Source organism: Manacus candei, unplaced genomic scaffold (assembly GCF_025592945.1).
Source record: "Manacus candei isolate 608988 ecotype Guabito, Panama unplaced genomic scaffold, ASM2559294v1 h1tg000077l, whole genome shotgun sequence".
NCBI lineage: Eukaryota > Metazoa > Chordata > Aves > Passeriformes > Pipridae > Manacus > Manacus candei.
In genome coordinates, this window is record NW_026138125.1 from 4,496,641 (window position 1) to 4,517,492 (window position 20,852).

At 38.4% G+C, this 20,852-nt stretch overlaps 1 protein-coding gene across 2 annotated transcripts in view; it reads left to right on the forward strand.

Annotated features, from left to right (window-relative positions):
- The window catches only part of ARHGAP15 (Rho GTPase activating protein 15), a 332,973-nt gene that overhangs the window by 39,475 nt on the left and 272,646 nt on the right, over window positions 1–20,852 (forward strand). For both annotated transcript variants that reach the window (XM_051810345.1, XM_051810343.1), the window contains 3 exons: window positions 9,515–9,589; window positions 12,694–12,755; window positions 17,374–17,461. In XM_051810345.1, coding sequence (XP_051666305.1) covers window positions 9,515–9,589; window positions 12,694–12,755; window positions 17,374–17,461 — 225 coding nt within the window. The remainder of the gene's footprint in view (window positions 1–9,514; window positions 9,590–12,693; window positions 12,756–17,373; window positions 17,462–20,852) is intronic.

Genomic DNA, 20,852 nt, shown 5'->3' on the forward strand with positions numbered 1-20,852 from the left:
GGAGCCAGGACGTTTTCGGCACTGCTCCTGTGAAACTTGGACACAAGGATTTGACAATATGTCCAGACCAAAACAGATCAGGCCGTCACACACGACTGATTCGGCCGAGCATGCTCAAAGACAAGACTGATGTCTCCACACAGCAGACAATTCTCTAGGGCAGGGACAGAGCGCTCAAATCCAGTCACCCCAGAGTAAACACTAAGTTAGACACAGCTTAAATGTGCCTTGGAGCACCGGCTTTCACTGCTGACTCAATGAGAGCCCCGAGCCACGCTGCAGATCCAGCCTTGCTGCAGCTTTTACATCTATTTTCGTCCTGCTAATGCGTATCTGTAACCATTGGAGCAGTGTTGGGGTACACTCAGAGAGGGGAAGGGGAAGAAAAAAAGAGAAAAAAACACTTGTTAGAATAATTTTGTCAATATGTTCCATGCGTGTTTGCAACTCAGCTGCTTAATTTTCCGTGAGTGTTTGGAAGAATGATAGTTTGTTCACCAGAGTGTTGGTAGGAAGCAGGATTCCTGGAAGACTCCGTTGGAAATACTCTATGATGCAGAGCTATCTTTGATTTCCTCCTCCCTCCTCCTTTTAAAAATTTAGTTCATCTAGTCAAAGAGCAGAAACTCCTTGACCTTTCTAATGACTCCCATAAAGTGCATGAAAAACAACTAAAGAATGGAGGGTCTGTAAAAATACCAGGGGATTTATACACACAAAATTGTTCAAATAATTTCAATTAAAATTTAAGTAAAAGATAGTCATTTGGAATGGTTAACAAAATATTAAATTTTTAAGTAGCTTACTGAAAGTAATAAAATTAAATTTGTGTTGATTTGCTGTTAATCAAACTATACTTGGGAAGACAATGACATTTTAATTTTGAAATTGCTGCTTCATCCTAAAAAAGCTGCATTAAGGTTGATTTTTGGACTAAAAAAAAAAAAAAATTGGAGAAGTGTGTCTTCTCTAGTAACTTTTTTAAAAAGAATCTCTTATTACTAAGCAGAACTTTCTTAATTATTATTTCAAAGGGCAATGATATAAATAAAAATGGATCTTTGTTAAAATGGCTTTTTTACTGGTGCCATTATTTACCATGGAACATTTTCTGCTCTATGGTGCATATGGAATGTGCATTAAAGGTAAACAATTTTAGACAGGTCTGGATTTAGTTCCCACCAGTTTTGGTATGATTTGCTTTTGATTTTTATACACTGTGCCCACCGAGTGAGGTGTGGTGCCCAAGGTAGTTTTAAGGGAAGTTGGGTATCGGACGTGCCCTAACCTGGGAAGCAGTGAAAACCAGGCAGTTGTCCTGTCCGTGTGGCCGTGGTTCTGCTCTGATGCTCGACCCACTTGGTTTCAAGTTACTCTGGATATCCCTCCATTGCCATTGACAATGTAGGGTATATTCTTACATGGGAATCCTTGCGATTTTTTTACTTTATTCCATTTTTTGTTTCCCCCTCCAGCACATTCCCCCCCTCCTCCCTTTGCATTTCTGGCACATATATGTCCACAGGTGTTATTAAGTGTAGGGTAGCATGTGGTGTCCATGCTTCAGTGCTATTGCAGAGGAAGGACTTCCTACAGGAAAAAATGATCCCTTTCAGTATTTTGCAGGCTGCCCATCTAAGCCCATCATTGCCTGGCATCTACACACTAAGGGCAAGGATCCAGCGAACTTGTGAGTGGGCACCATGCCATCTGAACAGATGGGCATGGAAGTAGGCAGCCAGTAGACCATGTATGTGCATCAACTGTGGGTGTTGAGGGCAAGATTCCCAGTGGAGAATGTCCAAACAGCTGTCTGGCCTGAGCCAACATGCCTACGACCAAGCAAAAGTGCCATCCCTAAATCCTGCTGAGTTGGATTAACCTTCAAAAATAAAAATTGCTTCTGCAGTAGCATAAGGTGAGTTTTTGGCTTGTTTAAATCCGAAGGAAAGAATTAGGTAGGCAGGATAAAAGAGATGTGCTAACGCAGGGTTCACTAGAGAGGACTGAGCGTTTGTCTGGGAATATTAATAATATTTTATACGAGGGTATTTCTGTGGCACACAGTAACGGATGACTTGCAGAAGTGTGACATCAATGTTAATTATGCTCTTTCTGTAAGACAGTCCTTTCAGGAGAGAGCTTTTGAGTGCATTTTGATTGTAGTGTATGTGCTGGATGTGATTTTGTAAAGGAAATTCTTTCAGAGGTTTTTGTACATTTACTTACTAAGTTTGAATGTGGTTTGTTTTTTTTTTTTTACTTTCCCCTTACCCTGAGACTGTAGTTCTGGGGTGCAATTTCAGGTCAGAGTTGCTAACATATTTTACTGTTGCAGCTGAGTTCTCACATTTACTGCCTTTATTTTCCTAAGATCCGCTGGGGAATGAAAAGATAATCTATCATTACTCTGTGTCTGTCTTAACTTTGATTTTTACCTTTTATAGACATAACATCAAAGAGCACAGTTTTGCAAACGTAGATGTGGAAGGCAAAGAACAGTGAAACACTGATGGCTGTTGCATTTTTATTCCTGCTGGTTTTACTCCATATTTCCTCTATCATTGCTGCACTACTCATCTATAATTTTACCAAAGCACCTGCAGTAGTTCAGACAAATATGTTCTAATATCATAGTGTACAAAAAGTAATAACTGTGTGATGAATAGGAAAATCAGAATAGGGAACTTATCAATATATTTTATTTTCTAATATACATTTTTAGGCATGGCTGGGTGAATGTTGTCACAGGGTGCACATTGCTGTACTTTATTACACATTACAGGCGGTAACAGAAAAGGCTCATAGAAATATATAACAAGTCCCACTTTTAGTGCTCTTTCCTTGAATCTGTGAGGATTGTATTTATGCAATTAAAGCATATTGAAGCTTAGAAACCAGGTTCCAGTTTGATTTCCAATTGGAAATCCTGAGGATTAGAGGCAGCACAGCTGTTGGGCCCTTTGTGATAGTTTGATCCCCAGGTACGAGAATCTGAGCGACCCGCAGTCAAATTTAGAGCAGCCTCAGGATTTCTTGAACACATATGGGTGGTAAGAACCTTTTGTAGCTGCCTCCTCTTCTACATAGGGTTTTGGCACATCTCCTACTCCTGAAAATGCTAAAAATGAAGCCAAACTACATCAGCTGGGACTCCCTCAAAGCAAGGATCAATTGGACAAATTTCAAAGTCCATTCGAGTAGCTAGAGAGGAACAAAAGGGCTCCCACTCTAGGGAAAAATCTGCTCCTGGGAAACAGCAAGCCATTAATGGAGAAAAGGACCCGGTGAAGGTTTATCCTTGGGCTTAAATATTAGCCCAGACTAGATACCCCAAATTTGGAACACCCCTTCAATAATTTGGGGAAAGGAGGCGACATAGTTTCAGACAGACTATTCCTTGTAATCAAACTCATGATTAATGATTCTCTGATCACAGAGAATCGGTTCATCTTAGCACTGGTTGAAATTTAAACTAGGATCTGAGTAATTATTTTTCTCTTCTTTCATGAATGGAGATAAATGGAGATACTCCCCCAGCAGAAGTGCTGCTATGCTCCTTTACAGCAGGTCCTGAAGGCAGGGAGCCCGCCCACGTGGTTGCACTGCCTGGATAAAAAATACCCACCTTCACAGGCTCGGATACAAAGGAGGACCCTCGCACTGTGGGAAAGGTCTATAGGATTCTGATTTATAAGGGAGCAAGAGGTCAAGGGAAGCAAAACCATTATCATTATTTTCAGAGGCTCTGGAGATGTGAGCTGAGTGTAGAGGGCAGTGTGCTCAAAGGGAGACATGCAGGGCGAAGGCAACACAATCCTGCTTGCTGCTTTTTTCCTTCCCCCCACTGATTTCAGGCTGCAGATTCTGCTGAGAGCATGTCATATGTAACAAACTCAGGCCTGTAAGGACTGTGAAGTGGTTTTCTTATTAAATGATGCATAGAGAGATTATGTGGTCTGTAGCCAGAGCACAAAAGCTTCATCCATGCAAGTTCCTATTCCTGAGCAAAGCGTTTGGTCACCTGTGTAGTAATGAGTTTTCAGGAGGCTGGGGATGGGGATGGAGGGTGAGGAGCAAATGTGGGCTGGTGGGGGAAGGACTGCCTCTCTCTCCCTGCAAGCCTTAGAAAAAAAGGCAGAGAGACCTAATGTCCTGTTATACAGCCTTGTTGTCTCATTACCTTTTCTTCTGAAGAAATCTCTTTGAGACAAGCAAGGAAGGGGGAAAAAAATGCCACAAAACCATGTTGTTCTAACTTAACCCTCAGGAGGATGGAGTTAGGAGGGCTCCAGAGCAAGTCAGGAGTTCCACTGGCTATGGTTGTAGGCAAGGAGCCCACTGGGACATGGAGCATTCCCCAGGGTTGAGCAGGGTCTCCTGCTGATAGCAGAGCTCTAATGTACTGAGAGCATCCACACCAGCGTGTGGGAGAGGAAGGGGGCTGCTCCTGCTGTTTTTGGACATCCTTCATTTCTTGAGAATGGACCAAAATGCCTTATCTGCTAAAATGAAATTAATAGAAGAATAGAAATGAAATCATAGAATGGTTAGGGTTGGAAGATACCTTAAAGATCATCTTGTTCCAACCCCCTGCCATGGGCAGGGACACCTTCCACTAGCCCAGGTTGCTCCAAACCCTGTCCAAACTGGCCTTGGACACTTTCAGGGATGGGGCAGCCACAGCTTCTCTGGGCAACCTGTGCCAGGGCCTCAACACAGCCAAGAATTTCTTCTTAATCTCTAATCTTCTAAACCTATTCTCTATCAGTTTGAAGCCATTCCCACTTTTTCCTGTCACAAAATGCCCTTGTAAATGACAAAGGCTCATCTCCAACTGGGGAGGCCTGTGGGATTTTCTCAGTGCCTTTCACAACTGAAGAGAAATCCTATCGTAGCAGAGCTGTTTCCAAATAATGTCTGTCGATAAAGATGGACTTGCCATACTGCCCAAGACTGGATCTTTAAAACAAATCACTTTGAGCAGAGCAGTGAGTTGAAATGTTACATGACTTTCCTTTCCCTTGCCTAGATGTCTTTCAAGGGATGTGGCCATTAAGAAATGCTACAATACATTTTTGTTAAGTTTCTTTATCTAAGCAATTACGAGCTGTCACTGTAGCATGGGAGTGACTGGGAACAAAATGATCACAGACACCACTAAATCAGGTGTCACCCCCTCCTTCTCTGTGCAGGGAATGGTTTTCACAAAAGTTTATGTGACTGGTTTGTACTTTTATTGTGAACTTTCAAGCTGCCACCAGTAAGTTCGATCCTGTAAAGGATGGAGTGTTCTGGCCCTGATCCAGAAAAACACTTAAGTCCATTGCAGAGTGCTTTGCTGGATTGGGTCCAGAGCAGAGCATCAGGCAATAGTAGGGGTTCAACAGTAGGGGCTTTCTCTCTTTTTTGGGTGTTTATAAAAGAATCTCCACGTACATGATTGCAGTGTCAGCAGGATGAAACAAAACAATAGTTAGACCCCTAAAAAGAAAGGTCAAAGCATGAACAGCATGGCAGGTTTTTGGTAGAAATCTATCAAAACCTCCATGAGAACCTTCTCCTTGGCAGAGAAATACAGTGAATGATGGAGGAAACAGCAGGTAGATGTCATCCTGGGGTTTCCATCCAAAGCAGAGCTCTGCTTGTCCAGGTGCTGCTTGTTTGATCAAACTGTGGTTTTCCCAGGCTACTTTTAGGTGACGTTTGTGGATAAATAATCTGTGGTGAACATCTTATTTGACAATGTTGGAAACCACCTAGAAAGGTCAGAAAGTTATCTTAAGTATTTAGGGATACAAGTGAGTTCAGAATGACTTTTCAGGAAATAGTTAATTGTCTTTTTTTTTGCACATTTTGAGAAATGCTGGTTGGTTTTTCTAGGTTTGGTTGGAATCAAGGAGTCTGCTGCTTCTTGTTGGCTGGAGGAATAAGGTTAGAAATGGGAAATAAAACCCAAATGGGTCCTCCAAGTTTCTTTTTAAATCAATGCCACATTATTTGAAGAGAGTAGCAGTGAGTTAGTCATGACAAAAACCCAGAAAATGAGGGAGAATTTAAAGAACAAACGGGAACACAGAAAGAAATGAAATTAAACATCAGGTTATTGTGTTTTACCTCCCTGTTAAAACAGCAGTTGTCAGATGGTTGTCCCTTCACTCCAGGATACCAGGCATATGTAATGGAGGCTTTGCCTTTGTAGAAAGGATGATGATGGATTAGTGCTTAGATGCTGAAATAACTCTGGTAGGAGATGGATACCCTTTAGCTAAGGGAAGGGGGGGCTGCTGAGGCTGAATTTAACAAAACCAGACTTGCCCACAGACTTGCAAGCGCTCGCAGAGTGGATTTTTAGTGCTGCAGGTGACATTGTTGCTGACTGAAGAATGTTCATCAAATCAGAAAACTGCTGATAAGCTGCCTTTCCCAAAAAGGGATCTCACGAACTTCTCCTGTAAATCTCTGCCTTTCATCATACCCTGGGAGGTGAGGTAGAGGACTTGTGACAGATTTCTCTTCACTTTGTTAGGGTAATCAAATGGAGCTACAGAGAAAAAATATCTGAAACCCTCTCTTTTATGGTCTATCAATTAAAAGCTGAATGAAAGAATGAAAATAGTTGAACCTACACCTCTCTTTGAATATTTGGGTAGTCCACTGAAAATTGTGAGTATGTTGAAACATGAGCATATTGACTACTGTCACTCAGGTTCTGTTAAGAACATTTTAACTTTGAACTGAATATATCTTAAAGGAAGTGATGTAACTAATTCAGTGGTATTTGCAAAATAGATTTCAGACCAAATTTGTGTAAGGCCTGCTGGAATTTTATAAAATTAATATAAAAGAATACATTTCTTCTGTTGCAACTATTTTTTTCAAGTTGCTTTGATGCACTTTGTTTAAAGTTCTATTTCTAAACCAAAAGGCTGGTAGAAATAAGTAAGAACTTTATTGAAGTTTCCATTAATTCCATTTGGAAGCCAAATATTTGGGGTGTTTTTTCCAGAAGAGCTTGGCTTACATAATTGTGGATTTTGGTTGTCTTTTTGTAACTAGGTTCAGACTTTTGAGCTTCGGGACTTTCTAGTGTGAGATTCCTCATTGCTGGGCTATAAAGCAGTCCAGTTTCTTTTACTTTTGCCCTGTAAGAGAAACATATTTTTAGCTAAAGTATCACATTAAATAATCAGATAGGAGATCTTTTCTTTCTCCTTGAAATTCATGCAGTTTTCCTTAACATTTCTACTTTGCATACAGTGAAGAGGTTCTTAAAGCACACCCACACCTGGAATTTAATTTTATTTGGTTTTATCCTTTCCTATTTCCTGATAATCTTACTATTGTCTTTTAATTACACTACCACTAACAATTTACTAGGCCCACAAAAACAGGACTTTTTATTCCCTCCTTTTTTCGGTCGGTTGTGGATGGATTTAGTGCTCCTGAGATATTCCTTTTAGCAAGTATCAAACATGAGCATTCCTTTTGCTAATTCTCTGATCACTGAACCAAAGAGCAACCCCAAAGCTCTGATCGGTGCTGTTCACTTCACAAAGTTGCACACAGGGCCCCCAACAGACACGTGTGGCTCCTGGAGAGAGCAGCTGAAATGTTAAAATAGATACTGTGGAGTGGTGGTGTGTCTTGTTATTTAATTTGGATGAGTGAAGAACATATTTGAGGAAGCATCGCTGGGCAATGCCCTCTGTTGCATGTTAAGGAATAATTAGAATGTGGGGGATCTGGGTAGGAAGGAGTTTCTCTGATCTAGACCTGAATACTTTAGTTATATGTCTTGAGTACTGTTGAACAGTACAGATAAAGAAAAAGATAAATTGAATTAATTTATTTTGAATTTATATACATGTCTCTGCCTGCATTAATATTAAGTTCCATCCAAAATCTAAATAGAAAGACTGTAATCTTAAAAGTTCTCTCAATAGCATCAGCAAATCATTCTTGTTTACCCTACATGCTAATAAAACAGGAACATGACACTCCTGAAAACAAGATTGCAAAATACAGAAAATGTGGTCTGACATTTTTTTTCTCCCCAAAGGAGGGACTGCCACTAACTAAAGTATTTCTTATGAAAGCTCGATTGCTTAAGATGCAGAATATTAAGAGAGAAAAACACTTTAGGACACAGCCATGTCACCAGCTGTTACTCACCCTTAATGAAATTGTTAAGTGATATTCTTCATAAATAGGTCACAGAAACTTTTGAATTGTGAAGAATGTTTTATCTCTTTCTTTGAAATGTTTGTATTAAATTTAGAACTGGTAATTCATTAAGCTCATTAGCTCTGACTGGGAGAGTAGAGCAATATCTAGGATATAGATTTCAAGGCTTAAAAACCTTAGTGCTTACAAATAAACATGAAAGCAATGTGTGGAGAAAAAATATGGGATCGTAATATGTTTAACTGTTTTTTGAGCGTGGCCCTCTGGATTAATTAAGAACATTTTCTATATTCAGACACTTGAATATAAACAGAATACATTATGACTTTTGGTTAACTCTCTTTTAATAGGGGAAAAGAGAATGCATTATGATGAATACAGTGGAAGCTAGTTGAGACTATATTTTGTTGTTTGCTTTTTGGCTTCAGCTCAAAGAGGAGCTAATCACTGAATTTTACAGAATCCCAACTCTGAATTATATTATTAGTGATTGACACTGAATTTAAACAATAAAAATTTTATAGAGACATATATATATACACACATATATATATACACACACTTTTGTGTGACCTGTTCTTTGTCGCAGATTTTTAAGGAACTAAAATACTATTGAGCTCTGCCAAATGCTTGATTTGTGATGAAACTTTTATTTTAGTCTTAATAGGTTCTGGTATAATACAATAATTTTCCAGAGTCTGGTATAATACAACAATTTTCACAGTTGGTTCCACTGGCTTCCTCAAGGAAAAGGGGGAACTGGAGGAAATCAAGGACACAGTATTTGGGAAAAATTGTAGGATCAGAGTCCAGTATTGCTGTAACCTTCCAGTCATGGAGATTTTAGAAACAACCTTTAAAGCAGTTTAACGTGCTGGATTGTTATGTGCTTGTGCCCAATTACTTTCTGTTTTCTTCATTGACTTGCTTTGTGGCCTTGAGGTTATAATTAGCAGCTTTCCCATTTCTCCAAAATGTGTTTAAGAGCACCTAACCGGTTAAACTATTTTTGAGATGCCTGATGGAAAAAAAAAAATCATAATTTAAAGTTACTATTATCAGTTGATTAATTTTTAGGTAAATTTGCTGATGTGACATCAGAAAGAAACACATTTACAGCAAAGATGTTTAGAGTCTATCAGCTGTACATTTCAAACACCAAGGGCTCAAGAAAACACCAGTTTTCACAGAAATGTGGTACTGAAAGAAACTCCAAACCCCCACCCAAAACATGCTGTGCATGCCCTGTAATTAAATTTATTGGTCCATCTTTATCTGCATGTATTTGAATCCTCTCTGAATGTAAATATTTCTTCTTTTTTTTTAGATAAATCGTCATAGAAGAAATCTTTCCCAGCATAACTTAACGTTTGCAGACATCATTAGTACACAGGACCCCACAGTAAGCAACTGCTTTATAGAACTGATAAATCACTCTTGTTATTTTAAAGGTTTATAACGTAAATGTTGCACGTGCTTTACTAAAGCTTAAATACATGAGGGTTTGGGTGCCTCAAGATGTTAAAGGATTTGAGGGACTTTGATTAATCAGTAAAAAGAATAAATGTGGAAGATACAAAACCATTTCTATAGCTTGACTTTGCTGCTAATTCTGTTGTACTCCACTGATGTTCTATCAGTATCAATACTTGGTATAAAGGAATGTGACCAAGTCTTTGTCCTGTCTTTGCCCTTATTAAGGAGTTTTAAATACTAGTGTTAATTTTTATAAGTAAAAGTGGTCATGAAATTAAAAAAAAAAATTCTTGACACTAAAAGTACCTAGAGGGAATGAGAAACCAAGGTTTTTCTACTAAAATACAATTAATATGCAAATATAGATTCATTAAAGAAATTTTGGTATTGGTGGTACTGTTACCTACACAAACTTTTCAGGATTAAGTATGTTCAGAAGCTTTGAATCCTAATTAAGACACTTACAGAACCTATAGGTGATAGACAGATAATTATGTTTCCTTGTAGTTTCTAACACTATTAGCCCATGAGAATAAGAATATTTTTTATTATTATTTAGAAACTCAAATGTTTACACATGCATACTTTTGTCTTTACTATTCTTCTAAAAAGCAAATTTAAATAAAAAATCAGCCCTCCACAACCCTCCACACAATAATTCCATTTTCCTATTTCTATGCTAATTCTTCAGGGCATTTTGGGTCATTTTCTCAACCTTCCACATGTCGAAAAGGTGCAGGAAGGGCAGCAGCTTAACAACAAATGATGATATTTATTGAGACAGAAACAACAGAGCATATCATTAGGATATATTTGGAATTCTTTGTAATCTAATATAATCTATTTGCAGAAGTATTGCAGGTTGATCCTGAGCTGTCCTGGAAGTATTTTCTTGGGAAAAAAAAAAAAAAGTAGAATAGAAAAGGGGATATTAACAGATGTTAAACAGGGGGAATGAAGCACTCCAATAGAATTTATAAAAATATTGGGATCATCCTAGAAATATTTTTATTAGTCTTTGTGGTAGTTGTTTCATAATTCCACACATGCCCTTTATATTAATTACAGAGAAAACTGTGCAAGCTATCAATTAAAGGAAGCCACACTAATTTTACTTAAAGACAGCACCTGTACTAATTAAAGCAATATTTATGAAAGGCATTTTCCTTAACACTGAGAGGTCTCGTATTAACTGCAGCTCTTGTGGTTTTGTGCTGTTCAATTTTTGAGCTGTTTAATTTATCACAAATGGCAGATTTGAGCTATGTAATTTAAGTCAGGGTATTTTATATGCCCAATATTTGTTAGTGGATTTGATATCCCAGCTGAAGAAAACTGTAAGGAAATTATGACTAAGCAGCAATGTTTTCATCTGATTCAGATCTGATGTTGAAAAAACCTATTTTCCTTTAGCTCTGAGTTGGTTAAAATAGCAGTTTGGGAAGGGTGGTTGGTAAATTTTGAAAGCATGAGATTTTGGGTCTGCTTCAGAGAAACAATCAGCAGCTTGAGTGGTCAGCCAATGCTCCTCCCAGTTTCTGTTTCCAGATGGATAGAAATATTAAAAAGAATAACTTTTCTCATATGTTATTTGACATCTCTGGCCCTGGCCAAGCACCAGAAGTTTTATGCTACATAAATGAAGGTAGGGGAAGCAATATACTGAAAGATGGGAAAAAAAAAAGAATAAAAAAGAAGTATGTGGAGATGGGGATTAAACCTTATTTTAGCTCTGATAATTCATCCATCCATCACTAGATAAATAGTGACATGACTCTGCACAATAATCCCTGCATACTTTCTCTCTGGGTTTTTCTATGGCAAGCATATGCATGACAGGAATTTGCATGAGATAAGTACAAATTGTAGAAAATGCACACGCTAATCCTCATGTACCCATTTGAGAATATCACCTAAATCATTGTCCACAGGTCTGCAGACCTTTTCACAGGTACAGGTAGATATGTGCACAGTACATATTTCATTATATGTTGTACATCAACAACAGACAACATCTAAGGAAATAGTTAAACATATTACACTATTAAAATAATGCTAGTTTGTACGATCCAAATAACAGACACGTTTGATTTAAAAATACTTATATTGCCCTTTAAAGAATGTTTTGTTGCTATTTAGTGGCTTTGCAGATGGCAAAATTCTATTGAAATTGTTATGAAATCTTCTTGTGATGGAATTTACTACAAAGACCATGTGGAGCTTCTAATATCCAAGTTGGTCACTGGCTCAGTAGTGTTTGAAAGCAAAACCAGACCAACTCTGAATCACAATTTTGTTTCTTTTCCCGTCACTGACACAGTTGAGACATCCTTGTCTAACGAGGGCTGGTGAGATGACAGGTCGATGGGTTTGGCTGAAGACAAGTTATCTTGCTTTGTTTGGTTTTACATTTTTAAATATAAATTTATATGGCCCAAAATAACCCCATCCCAAACTGTATATCACAGCTATGCAAGGGATGCTTCAGCAGGTTGGAGAGAACTAAGTGTCTGCAAGGGCCTCTGGCTTAAGGAGGGTTTTCTTTTCCTCCTGTTCAGATATTTGGTGTTTCTCTGACATTGGTTACACCCAAACATGATTCTTTAGACTATAAGAAGCAAGAGGCTTCTGCAGAAGCATGGTGTGTCCCTCACAGCTTTTGATGAAACTCAAGATATGAAATGATACCTTGACATAATTTACTTGCAATATATTTTCAACTCATTTCTGACTTGTAGTTAGAAACTTTGCTTGCAGTAAAATAAATGTCTTCTAAATAAATAAATAGAATAAAATAAATAAAATGTTATTGAGATTTTATTATGGTTAATTTTGTGTAGTAATTGACTTCAAATATTGTTTGCAAATATTCCTAAGAATTGAATCTACCATAAAAATCAGGTGACTAAATGAGAATTAGTAGTAAAATGTCCCACTCTAGATTAGCTGAATGTAGACTCCTATGTATGTACTAAGTGGATTTATTAATCTGTATAAATGAAATGGTTACAACCTTTTTTCTTTTTGCAGGTGGTGGAGAAAGAAGGATATCTTCTAAAAGCAAAAATAGCAGATGGTGGCAAGAAATTAAGGTATTACATGTCACTGTGACACAATTTTATCCATTACAAATTCAGATTTTACATATATATGGCTACTATTACTGCCAGTATACAAATTGCTATTGCTTCTGTGTTAATTCAATGTATGATCCCAGTCCCAAAAAACTAAGTTACAGCAGGTAAAGGGCTCATTGTGGGCAATGATCCTGTATCAATATTAACCTCTATATTATATATATAATACACATATCAAGAACAGTATTAATGCCTCAGACAAACCAATAATAGATTTTTCCAGTGGGCAAATTTTAGGTGCTGTCTGTGTTTGAGGGATCAAGTATGGGCTGTAGGAACCCACCCTGTGGTGATGCCACAGGGATGCCAACAATATTATTAGAAGTGCTCAACATTTACTGACTTAACACTGCTGAAAGCAATGGGAGTACTAGTGTTGCCTTTATGGAGAGATCTGCTACAGTTTGCTGTATTTAGATGACTGTGAAGTGAGGAGATCAGCACTGTGTGTTACCAGTGAGAATGAGAGAGCATCAAGAAATATTACATTTTCTGCCGGGAGAAAGGAACCAAGCAATAAATCCTCATGCATCTTTAGTGCTAAACCCTAAGGATTCTAGAAAAAAATACTGAAAAAGGAGTCTGGAGGTCCCCCAGTCCAATTCTCACTAGGAGAAAGATCATTGTGGGTGCTCAGCCAACCCTGCCACAGCGGGGTGCCATCAGAAACTGGTGTAACCTGCATTTTGTGACAAGGCATTGAAGGCAGTAATGCTCTGTTGCCCGTTTTGGACCCGGGGTGTGCAGAGGCTGAGCATCCCCCGTGAACACGCCCAGGCGAGGAGGGAGTTTTCCCTCCCGGTGCATCGTGTCCCGCAGCGCGGAGCCTCTCCTTGGCTGGGTGTGGGCACGGCGAGAGGGCAGCGGGGCTCGGCCACTGCTGGTTTTTACCAGCCCCAAGCGGTGTCCGGTTTTTGAGGCGGCCTCGGGGATGGCGGGCGGCGCTGCAGCTATAGCGTGCTGCCATCAGGTGTTCGCCCGACAGAATGCAAACGCAGCCGCCGCTCTCGGGCACCTTCTGCGGCCCCGCGAGTCGGGGACGGGCGAATTCACGCCGATTCCTCGTTAATTCTGGCTCTTCTCTGCAGACCGATATTTACGGATTTCTATACAGAGCAAGGATGGGCAGAGGGGATTGATCAACTCTGCGTGCGCTCTGACTCCTCCTTTCACTCACCTGAACTTGCTGTTCAGTGCCTGGAAAGGGTCACCTGGAATAATGTTGGTGCTGCACAGCAAACATTAGAATGTCGTGAACTCGCTTTTTTTAAAGAGCTTGAAAGCAGCTATCCCATGAAACGCAGATGTTCAGAGGTCTGGAGCACCTCTGCTATGCAGAAAGGCCGAGAGAGCTGGGTGTGTTCAGCCTGGAGAAGAGAAGACCCTGGGGAGACCTTGGAGCCCCTTCCTGCGCCTAAAGGGACTCCAAGAGAGCTGGAGAAGGACTTTGGATACGGCATGGAGTGACAGGACAAGGGGGAATGGCTTCAATGACAGAGGGTGGGGTTAGTTTATTGATTAGGACAAAATTCTTGACTGTGAGGGTGGGGAGGCCCTGGCACAGGTTGCCCAGAGAAGCAGTGGCTGCCCCTGGATCCCTGGCAGTGTCCAAGGCCAGGTTGGACAGGGCTTGGAGCAACCTGGGCTAGTGGAAGGTGTCCCTGTCCATGGCAAGAGGTGAAACTAAAGGATCTTTAAGGTTCCTTCCAACCCAAACAATTCTATGATATATAGAGAGACTAACACGCTTTAAAGCGATTTTTTTCTTTTTTAATTTTTAATATTTTCAATCTGACAGATGACTTTATGGACAATCTGATAAAAATATTGGCTAGTTTATGTATCTTTTATATATAGGTCATAAAAATAATGAATTTTTGAGTTTAAAAAGTCACTTTTTAAATGAAACAACTATAGAATAAAAAAATTGGGGAATTTAAATTTAGGGGGAAAAAAAATCTTCTTACAGATAATATGGTGAAATTGAGTTACATTCTCATAGCTTCTATAATTCCTATAGCCCGTTGAAAAAAACACTAAATTTTCTTATTCCTGATGGAATTAAATCATTCTCCCCCTAAAATTCAATGAAACTTAAGTAAAACATCTCACTTGATATAATTTAAGAAATATTTATAATTAATTTTATAGATTTTACTGTTGACTTCTTGTTTCAAAACCATAAATAGAGCTATGGGGTTTGTGTTTTTTTTTTTTTTTTTTTTTTTTTTTAATTATTTTAATGAGGTCCAGGTTGAAATGAAATGTTTTTAAATCTTGGCAAACTTCCCAGTTAGTTTGATCAGAAATTTGAATCTTTTAAGTAGATTGTGAACAGGTCTGTGACCTCAAAACACAATTACTAATTTGCATTTCTCAGCTAGAAAAACCTGCCCTGTAAATAGCTGGAGCAAGCAGCACTCTGCCTGGTAGAAGTGTCCATGGCACAGAGATGTTCCTATCCATAACTGATGTCAAGCATTTGGTATAAATTTGATACTGAATCTAAGCTGTGTTCCAAGGGGTTTAATCCTTTGGTAATCCATATTCATCCAACATATCCAACTCACAGGAAAATCTGTTTAAATCTGCACATAGCACGCTTGACCACTTATTCCCTTGTGCACTTACAAGACCTTTTTAAATAGAAAGATAAAATAGAGAAAAGTTACAAAGAACCGAAGTTGTACCAATTGACAACTCATTCACCACCTCAGTAGTGAATCTCACCCACAGCACTCATTTCCTATGTGTACTTCAAAAAACAATTAACTGAGGTTGAACTTTTCTTTGTGCCAGTATATACAACCCACAGTCATGACCATGTTTCACAGTAGCTAAGGATGCAGCTTTATAGTGATAATAAATTTTGCTGAAAATTTCACAGTGACTCACAAACACTGTCCTTTGAGGGGAAATATCGGTCAGTGAGGTATTTTTGTAAAACCCTACTGTGTCTTCCTCTTTCTCATTGTTATTATTATTATTATTATTTTCTCACTGTTAACATGGCATAAAAACCAGTCCTATTTCCTTCAGATGTATTAATCTCCTTCACACAGAGTTTCTTTCACTGTTGTTTCTTCTTGACCATATTTTTGGATTGTTAGATTATTCTGGGTGAAATCCTGCCCTTGCTGAAGCAAGTGCAAGTTCCTTTGATCAAACCAGTAGCACCGGGGCTTCATCTGTAATATTGGTTATGCTCCTTAAGCTGATGACTGAAACAAATTGAATAGCAAAGTAATTAATAGAAAAAGTGCCTGTTGTTATGGCTGATGTGCAGTTTGATGGGATATTGATGCAGCAGAGCTTTGAGGTGGATCTGAATGTGAGCATTCCGAAGATCAACTTTTAATCTTGACAAAACCAGGTTTTGCTGGAATAAAAATGTGTGTTTGAGTTACTTAGGAATGCCCATGTAGAGAAAACTAGGGAAGACAAGAGAAAAAAAGGTTTCAAACAGCTCCTCCCTGGGCCCTCTATGTCACAGAATCATAAGGTCATTAAAGTTGGAAAAGACCTCTTAAGATCATCGAGTCCAAATGCTAACCAGCATTACCAAGTCCACCACTAAAACATGTCCCTAAATGCCACAACTACACGTCCTTTAAATCCCTCCAGGGATGGTGACTCCGTCACTGCCCTGAGCAGCCTGTGCCAGGACTTAAATGTGTCCTTACAGGCAGCTCCCTCCTTTTAATGTGTTACAACACACACGTGACCCGTTCTGTTTGTCACACACGTTCTGAGCTTTGTCTAAAATACTCAGATTTGTGGTTTGCGTTCACATAAAGCAAATCAATAGTGAGTTTATGAGTATTTCTGTGAATATCAGATGACCCCCCAAATCAGAGAGTCAAACTTGAGCTGTTGATCTAAAAACAGGGGTTTCTTATCAGATCAGATCCATTTGTTATGATTTTGTAGAGGTTTGGAACAATATGTTATATGTAATATATATAATAGCATTTTCTTCTGAGTTGAATACTATGTTCTTCTGTATCAGGGGACATTCTTTTACATATCCATGTGTGTTTTTACTTCTCTCTGGCCCCAGCAGCTTGTCAGTTCTCTAACTTAAACCTCTCTCAGATATCGTTCTTATCTTCCTTGCTCTCCTGTAAACTTCTAATTTAGGGAAGGCAGAAAGCATTTGGGACCCTTCAAAATAGACCCTTAACTGAGCTCTGTGTATTCAGATCAACATTTTTCCTTCTCAGTTTTATTTTAAGTCTTAGGTAGCAGAAGGTCACCAGCTATTTTGGAGTCCTCTAGGTATATGTGAACTTTGAGCATGTGTGAATGATCCTGCTGTATTCCTGTGGCACCATACTGGAAAAGAAATATAGATGGGCTTTAAACATGGATGAGAAGAAAGAAGGCCTTGAAGCTTTGTTAGGCCACATTTAGACACAATTAGGATAGTTCAACTCCATCAATATTGGTGGAAGTACGTTGCTGATATTGACTCTAGACCTTTTTTGATTTTACAGGAAATAATTAAAAACCAAGTCTACAAATCTTTTACCTACCCATTGATTTTTTTTTTTCCTTTAATTTTATTTTTAAGGAAAAACTGGTCCACGTCCTGGATTGTTCTCACTGCTCGGAAAATGGAATTCTACAAAGAATCCAAGCAGCCAACTCTGGCCAATCTGGTAGGCAACTAACCATCTAATATTCTCAGCCTCCTGGCAATGGTTATTTCAATATAAAAAGTTTGGTGTTTACAGAAGACAAATTTAGACTGAGCTGGCAACCTTCAAAAGCTTGAAAGCAGCTGAAGGAAAATGCCTCGATAAACTCTTAATCAGATGTAGAGTGTGAGAAGAAATAGGACCCAACATGTCCTTTATTAAGAGGTGCATTTCGAGAATAATTGCAAAGTGAGACAAATGGTGAGTGACTACCCAGTAATGTGACGGTAACACTTTAAATTAAGGTGCCATTTATAAATGCTTTATTCTTATTTATGAAAATGATCACTAAATGCAGCTACTTCCTCAAATAACGTATTATAAAGTATGTTATAAAATGCATTAGTAATAAATGCTGAACAGATGATGCGATGAGAATCTGTTGCAAAGGATATTGTGAGATGTAAATTGTATTAAACCATGTATGTGCATCTTTAATACATGAATTTAAGTTGTTATCTACCATCCTATAAAGTGGCTTATATATTAATAAATAATAATAAATTATTTATAAATGGCACCTTAATATAGGGTGTTACCAAAGCAGAAAACATTACAAGTTAGCAAAGTGATTTTTTATCGTGGTATAAATGTGACATCCACCATATCCCACTAACCTTCCTGAATATTTCTATGACTCCATCTAATGCAGCTAATGCAATTTCTGTAGCCTGTAGTTACTACAAAGTGAAATTTGCAGTACCTTTTTATTGTGCCCCAAGGAAAGGCCACTGATCTTTGTCCTCAGAGATGTGACAGCTCTGTCTGCGTGAGCGGTAACGGCCTGAAATCCCTTCAGTGCTGGTTTCTGCTGAGCCTGAGCCCACAAACCTGAATGTGGGCAACAAAAGGGGGATTTGGTGGATCTGTGATGCTGTGGGCAGCCAAGGCACAGGTTTGACAAAGCCCTGTTGTGAAAGGTTCTCAAGGCCTGATCGAACCTGCCAAATCTTGTTGGCGTGACGGGTGACCACAAAGGTGCTCTCCTTGGCAGGAGTCACAAACAATAAGCTATTTTTCCTGTGGCAGGTGATGCAAACCATTCTTCTATATGTCCTTGGTCTATCAATGCCACCTGTCATAAAATCAGCTCTAGAAAGCACCTTTTCATGCCTTACTTTTTTTTGGAAAGAGCGTGAGGGTTGTAGAAAAAAAACAAAACTAATAAATGAAACAGTAAAAGTAAGTAAGGGTAAAATCTGGTACTTTCTCCTTGTGTTTGTGCTAGTCCAGCTGGAAAATATCACTTTTCTGCAGCCGTGAAAACAATACAGCTTGAATTAATCTTTTTTTTCCGAATCATCTGTTTTCCTTAAAATTGAATTCTATGTTATTTTTAAAAAATAGTGTCTAAGGTAGATTTATTAGAACGAGTCTTATAATCTACTAAGTGACTTACACTTCTACCTGCTACCTCTTCTCTCCCTATGCAAGCCCTCACCCAAATTCCAGGAGATAAGTGAAATAGCAGGAATTTAATGCACAGGAAACTTGATTTTACTCTGAGACTCCTCTATATGGTTAAAATCCTCGTTAGTTCTTTAGGGATTTAGATACTAAACTAAACCTGCCTGGAGAATGGGATTTTGGCCCAAATCTCAATCTGTTTATCCCAAAAAAATTGAAGTATTCTATGAGACAGGACCTTCTGGGAGGTCAGTCCCTTTCCCTGAAGTCTCACTCATCACCAGTGCTCACAACCGGTGAGAAAACATCTACTGCCTCCTGTGTTAGGAAGAACACAGACACACTGAACATGTATTTTGCTCATTATAGGCACAAAAAAATAAAAGTGTGTGGTTTTATTTATTTTATTGCATGCTGGATCTGAACACTGGGACTGTGAACTCAATGTTCACTAGGTGAGAAAAATCTGTTTATGTTGCATTTTCTGTCTGTTGCATATGACTTATATGCAACAGTAAATAAACAAATTGGTTAAAGCTTGAAAACAACAAGAGATGTCAGTATTCAAAATCTTACAACCCAGTTTTCTAAACCCAAATTTTACACATTAAAAAAGCTAAACCAGCATGTTGATCTCATCTGATAAAATAAATGCAATGCTTATTTCCTTTGTAAATCATTTAGCCAGATATAATTTTGATAGTGGAAAGGAAATAATACAAAAAGGATTCATTAGAAATCATTTGTTTACTGATGTTATTCTATTTTTCCAGTTGTTGTTTACTTTGGAAAAGGGGGAACTCATCCATTAATTAAATAATGTAAAAGAGGGGATGTTCATTCACAGTAGTATGACTTATAACAAAGCATTTCTATTGTTAGCAAGAAAGTGATGTGACTTAACAAAAAGATTAAAGTTCCTTTGCAGTCTAAAGATATTAATTCATTAATTATTAATTATTAAATACTGTACATGAAGCAAAAAATTAGACTAAGACAGCATCATTATAAGAGGAATGATATTTCACAAAACAAAGGCAACAGGAGAAAGGGAAATGAGAGCACCTCTAATCATATCTCTTTATGACGATAAGACAAAATTTAGAGGTGATTTCAAATTATATTTGTCCAAATCTTTAATAATATTCTAATGCAGAGAATTTAGTAAAAGCTAAAAGGAGTTTTTGTTGCTCCATTTTATGATTATGGATTTAGGATTCACCGTGACAACTTTCCTATTGATTTCCACGGAGAAGACTGGAATCCATGGCTTTGTTTTTGGTGATGCTGGTGACAATATTTGGTGTTTTGATTAGCAATAGAGCACACCAATTAAAGCACACAGAGGAGAGATTCAGAAAAGGAGATTGTTTACAAATACTACTGAAAAGGCAACTTTGCATCCCATGTAACTGAATCATTAGCTTTTGCTGCTGCCTTGATCATTGGTAATCCTGGCTTTGATACACTTTTTTTTTTTAACATTCCCATGAATATGACTTGCTTTTTATTTTAAATTAAGGACATTGTGATCTAAACGACTCACAGCTCCATTCTTCCTTACCAGCATTAAATTCTATTATCAGTTTGTCTTTCTGACCAAGGAAAAGTAGTCTGTTTATTCCCTGAGATAGTTTATGCAACAGAGGTTATTTTAACCTCGGGTTATTAGCCCATCTGCAAAGTAATTTAGCGAGTGAAAATGCTGCTGAAATCCATATTCATGTTTAGGAAGATTTCATCGTAGCAGACACTTGTATCAATTTACAGCATAACCCCCTCCGACAACACTGATATAACATAATTGCTCTGACTGCAAAACACAAAGCAAGGACGTGGAGTGCTCAGGCTTTCCAGTCACCTCAGCTTACTCTCTCCCAGTGACTCTGGGTGATGCATAAGCTGGGAAGCCAGCTATGTGTAAAAGGACATTGTTTAGGCCAGA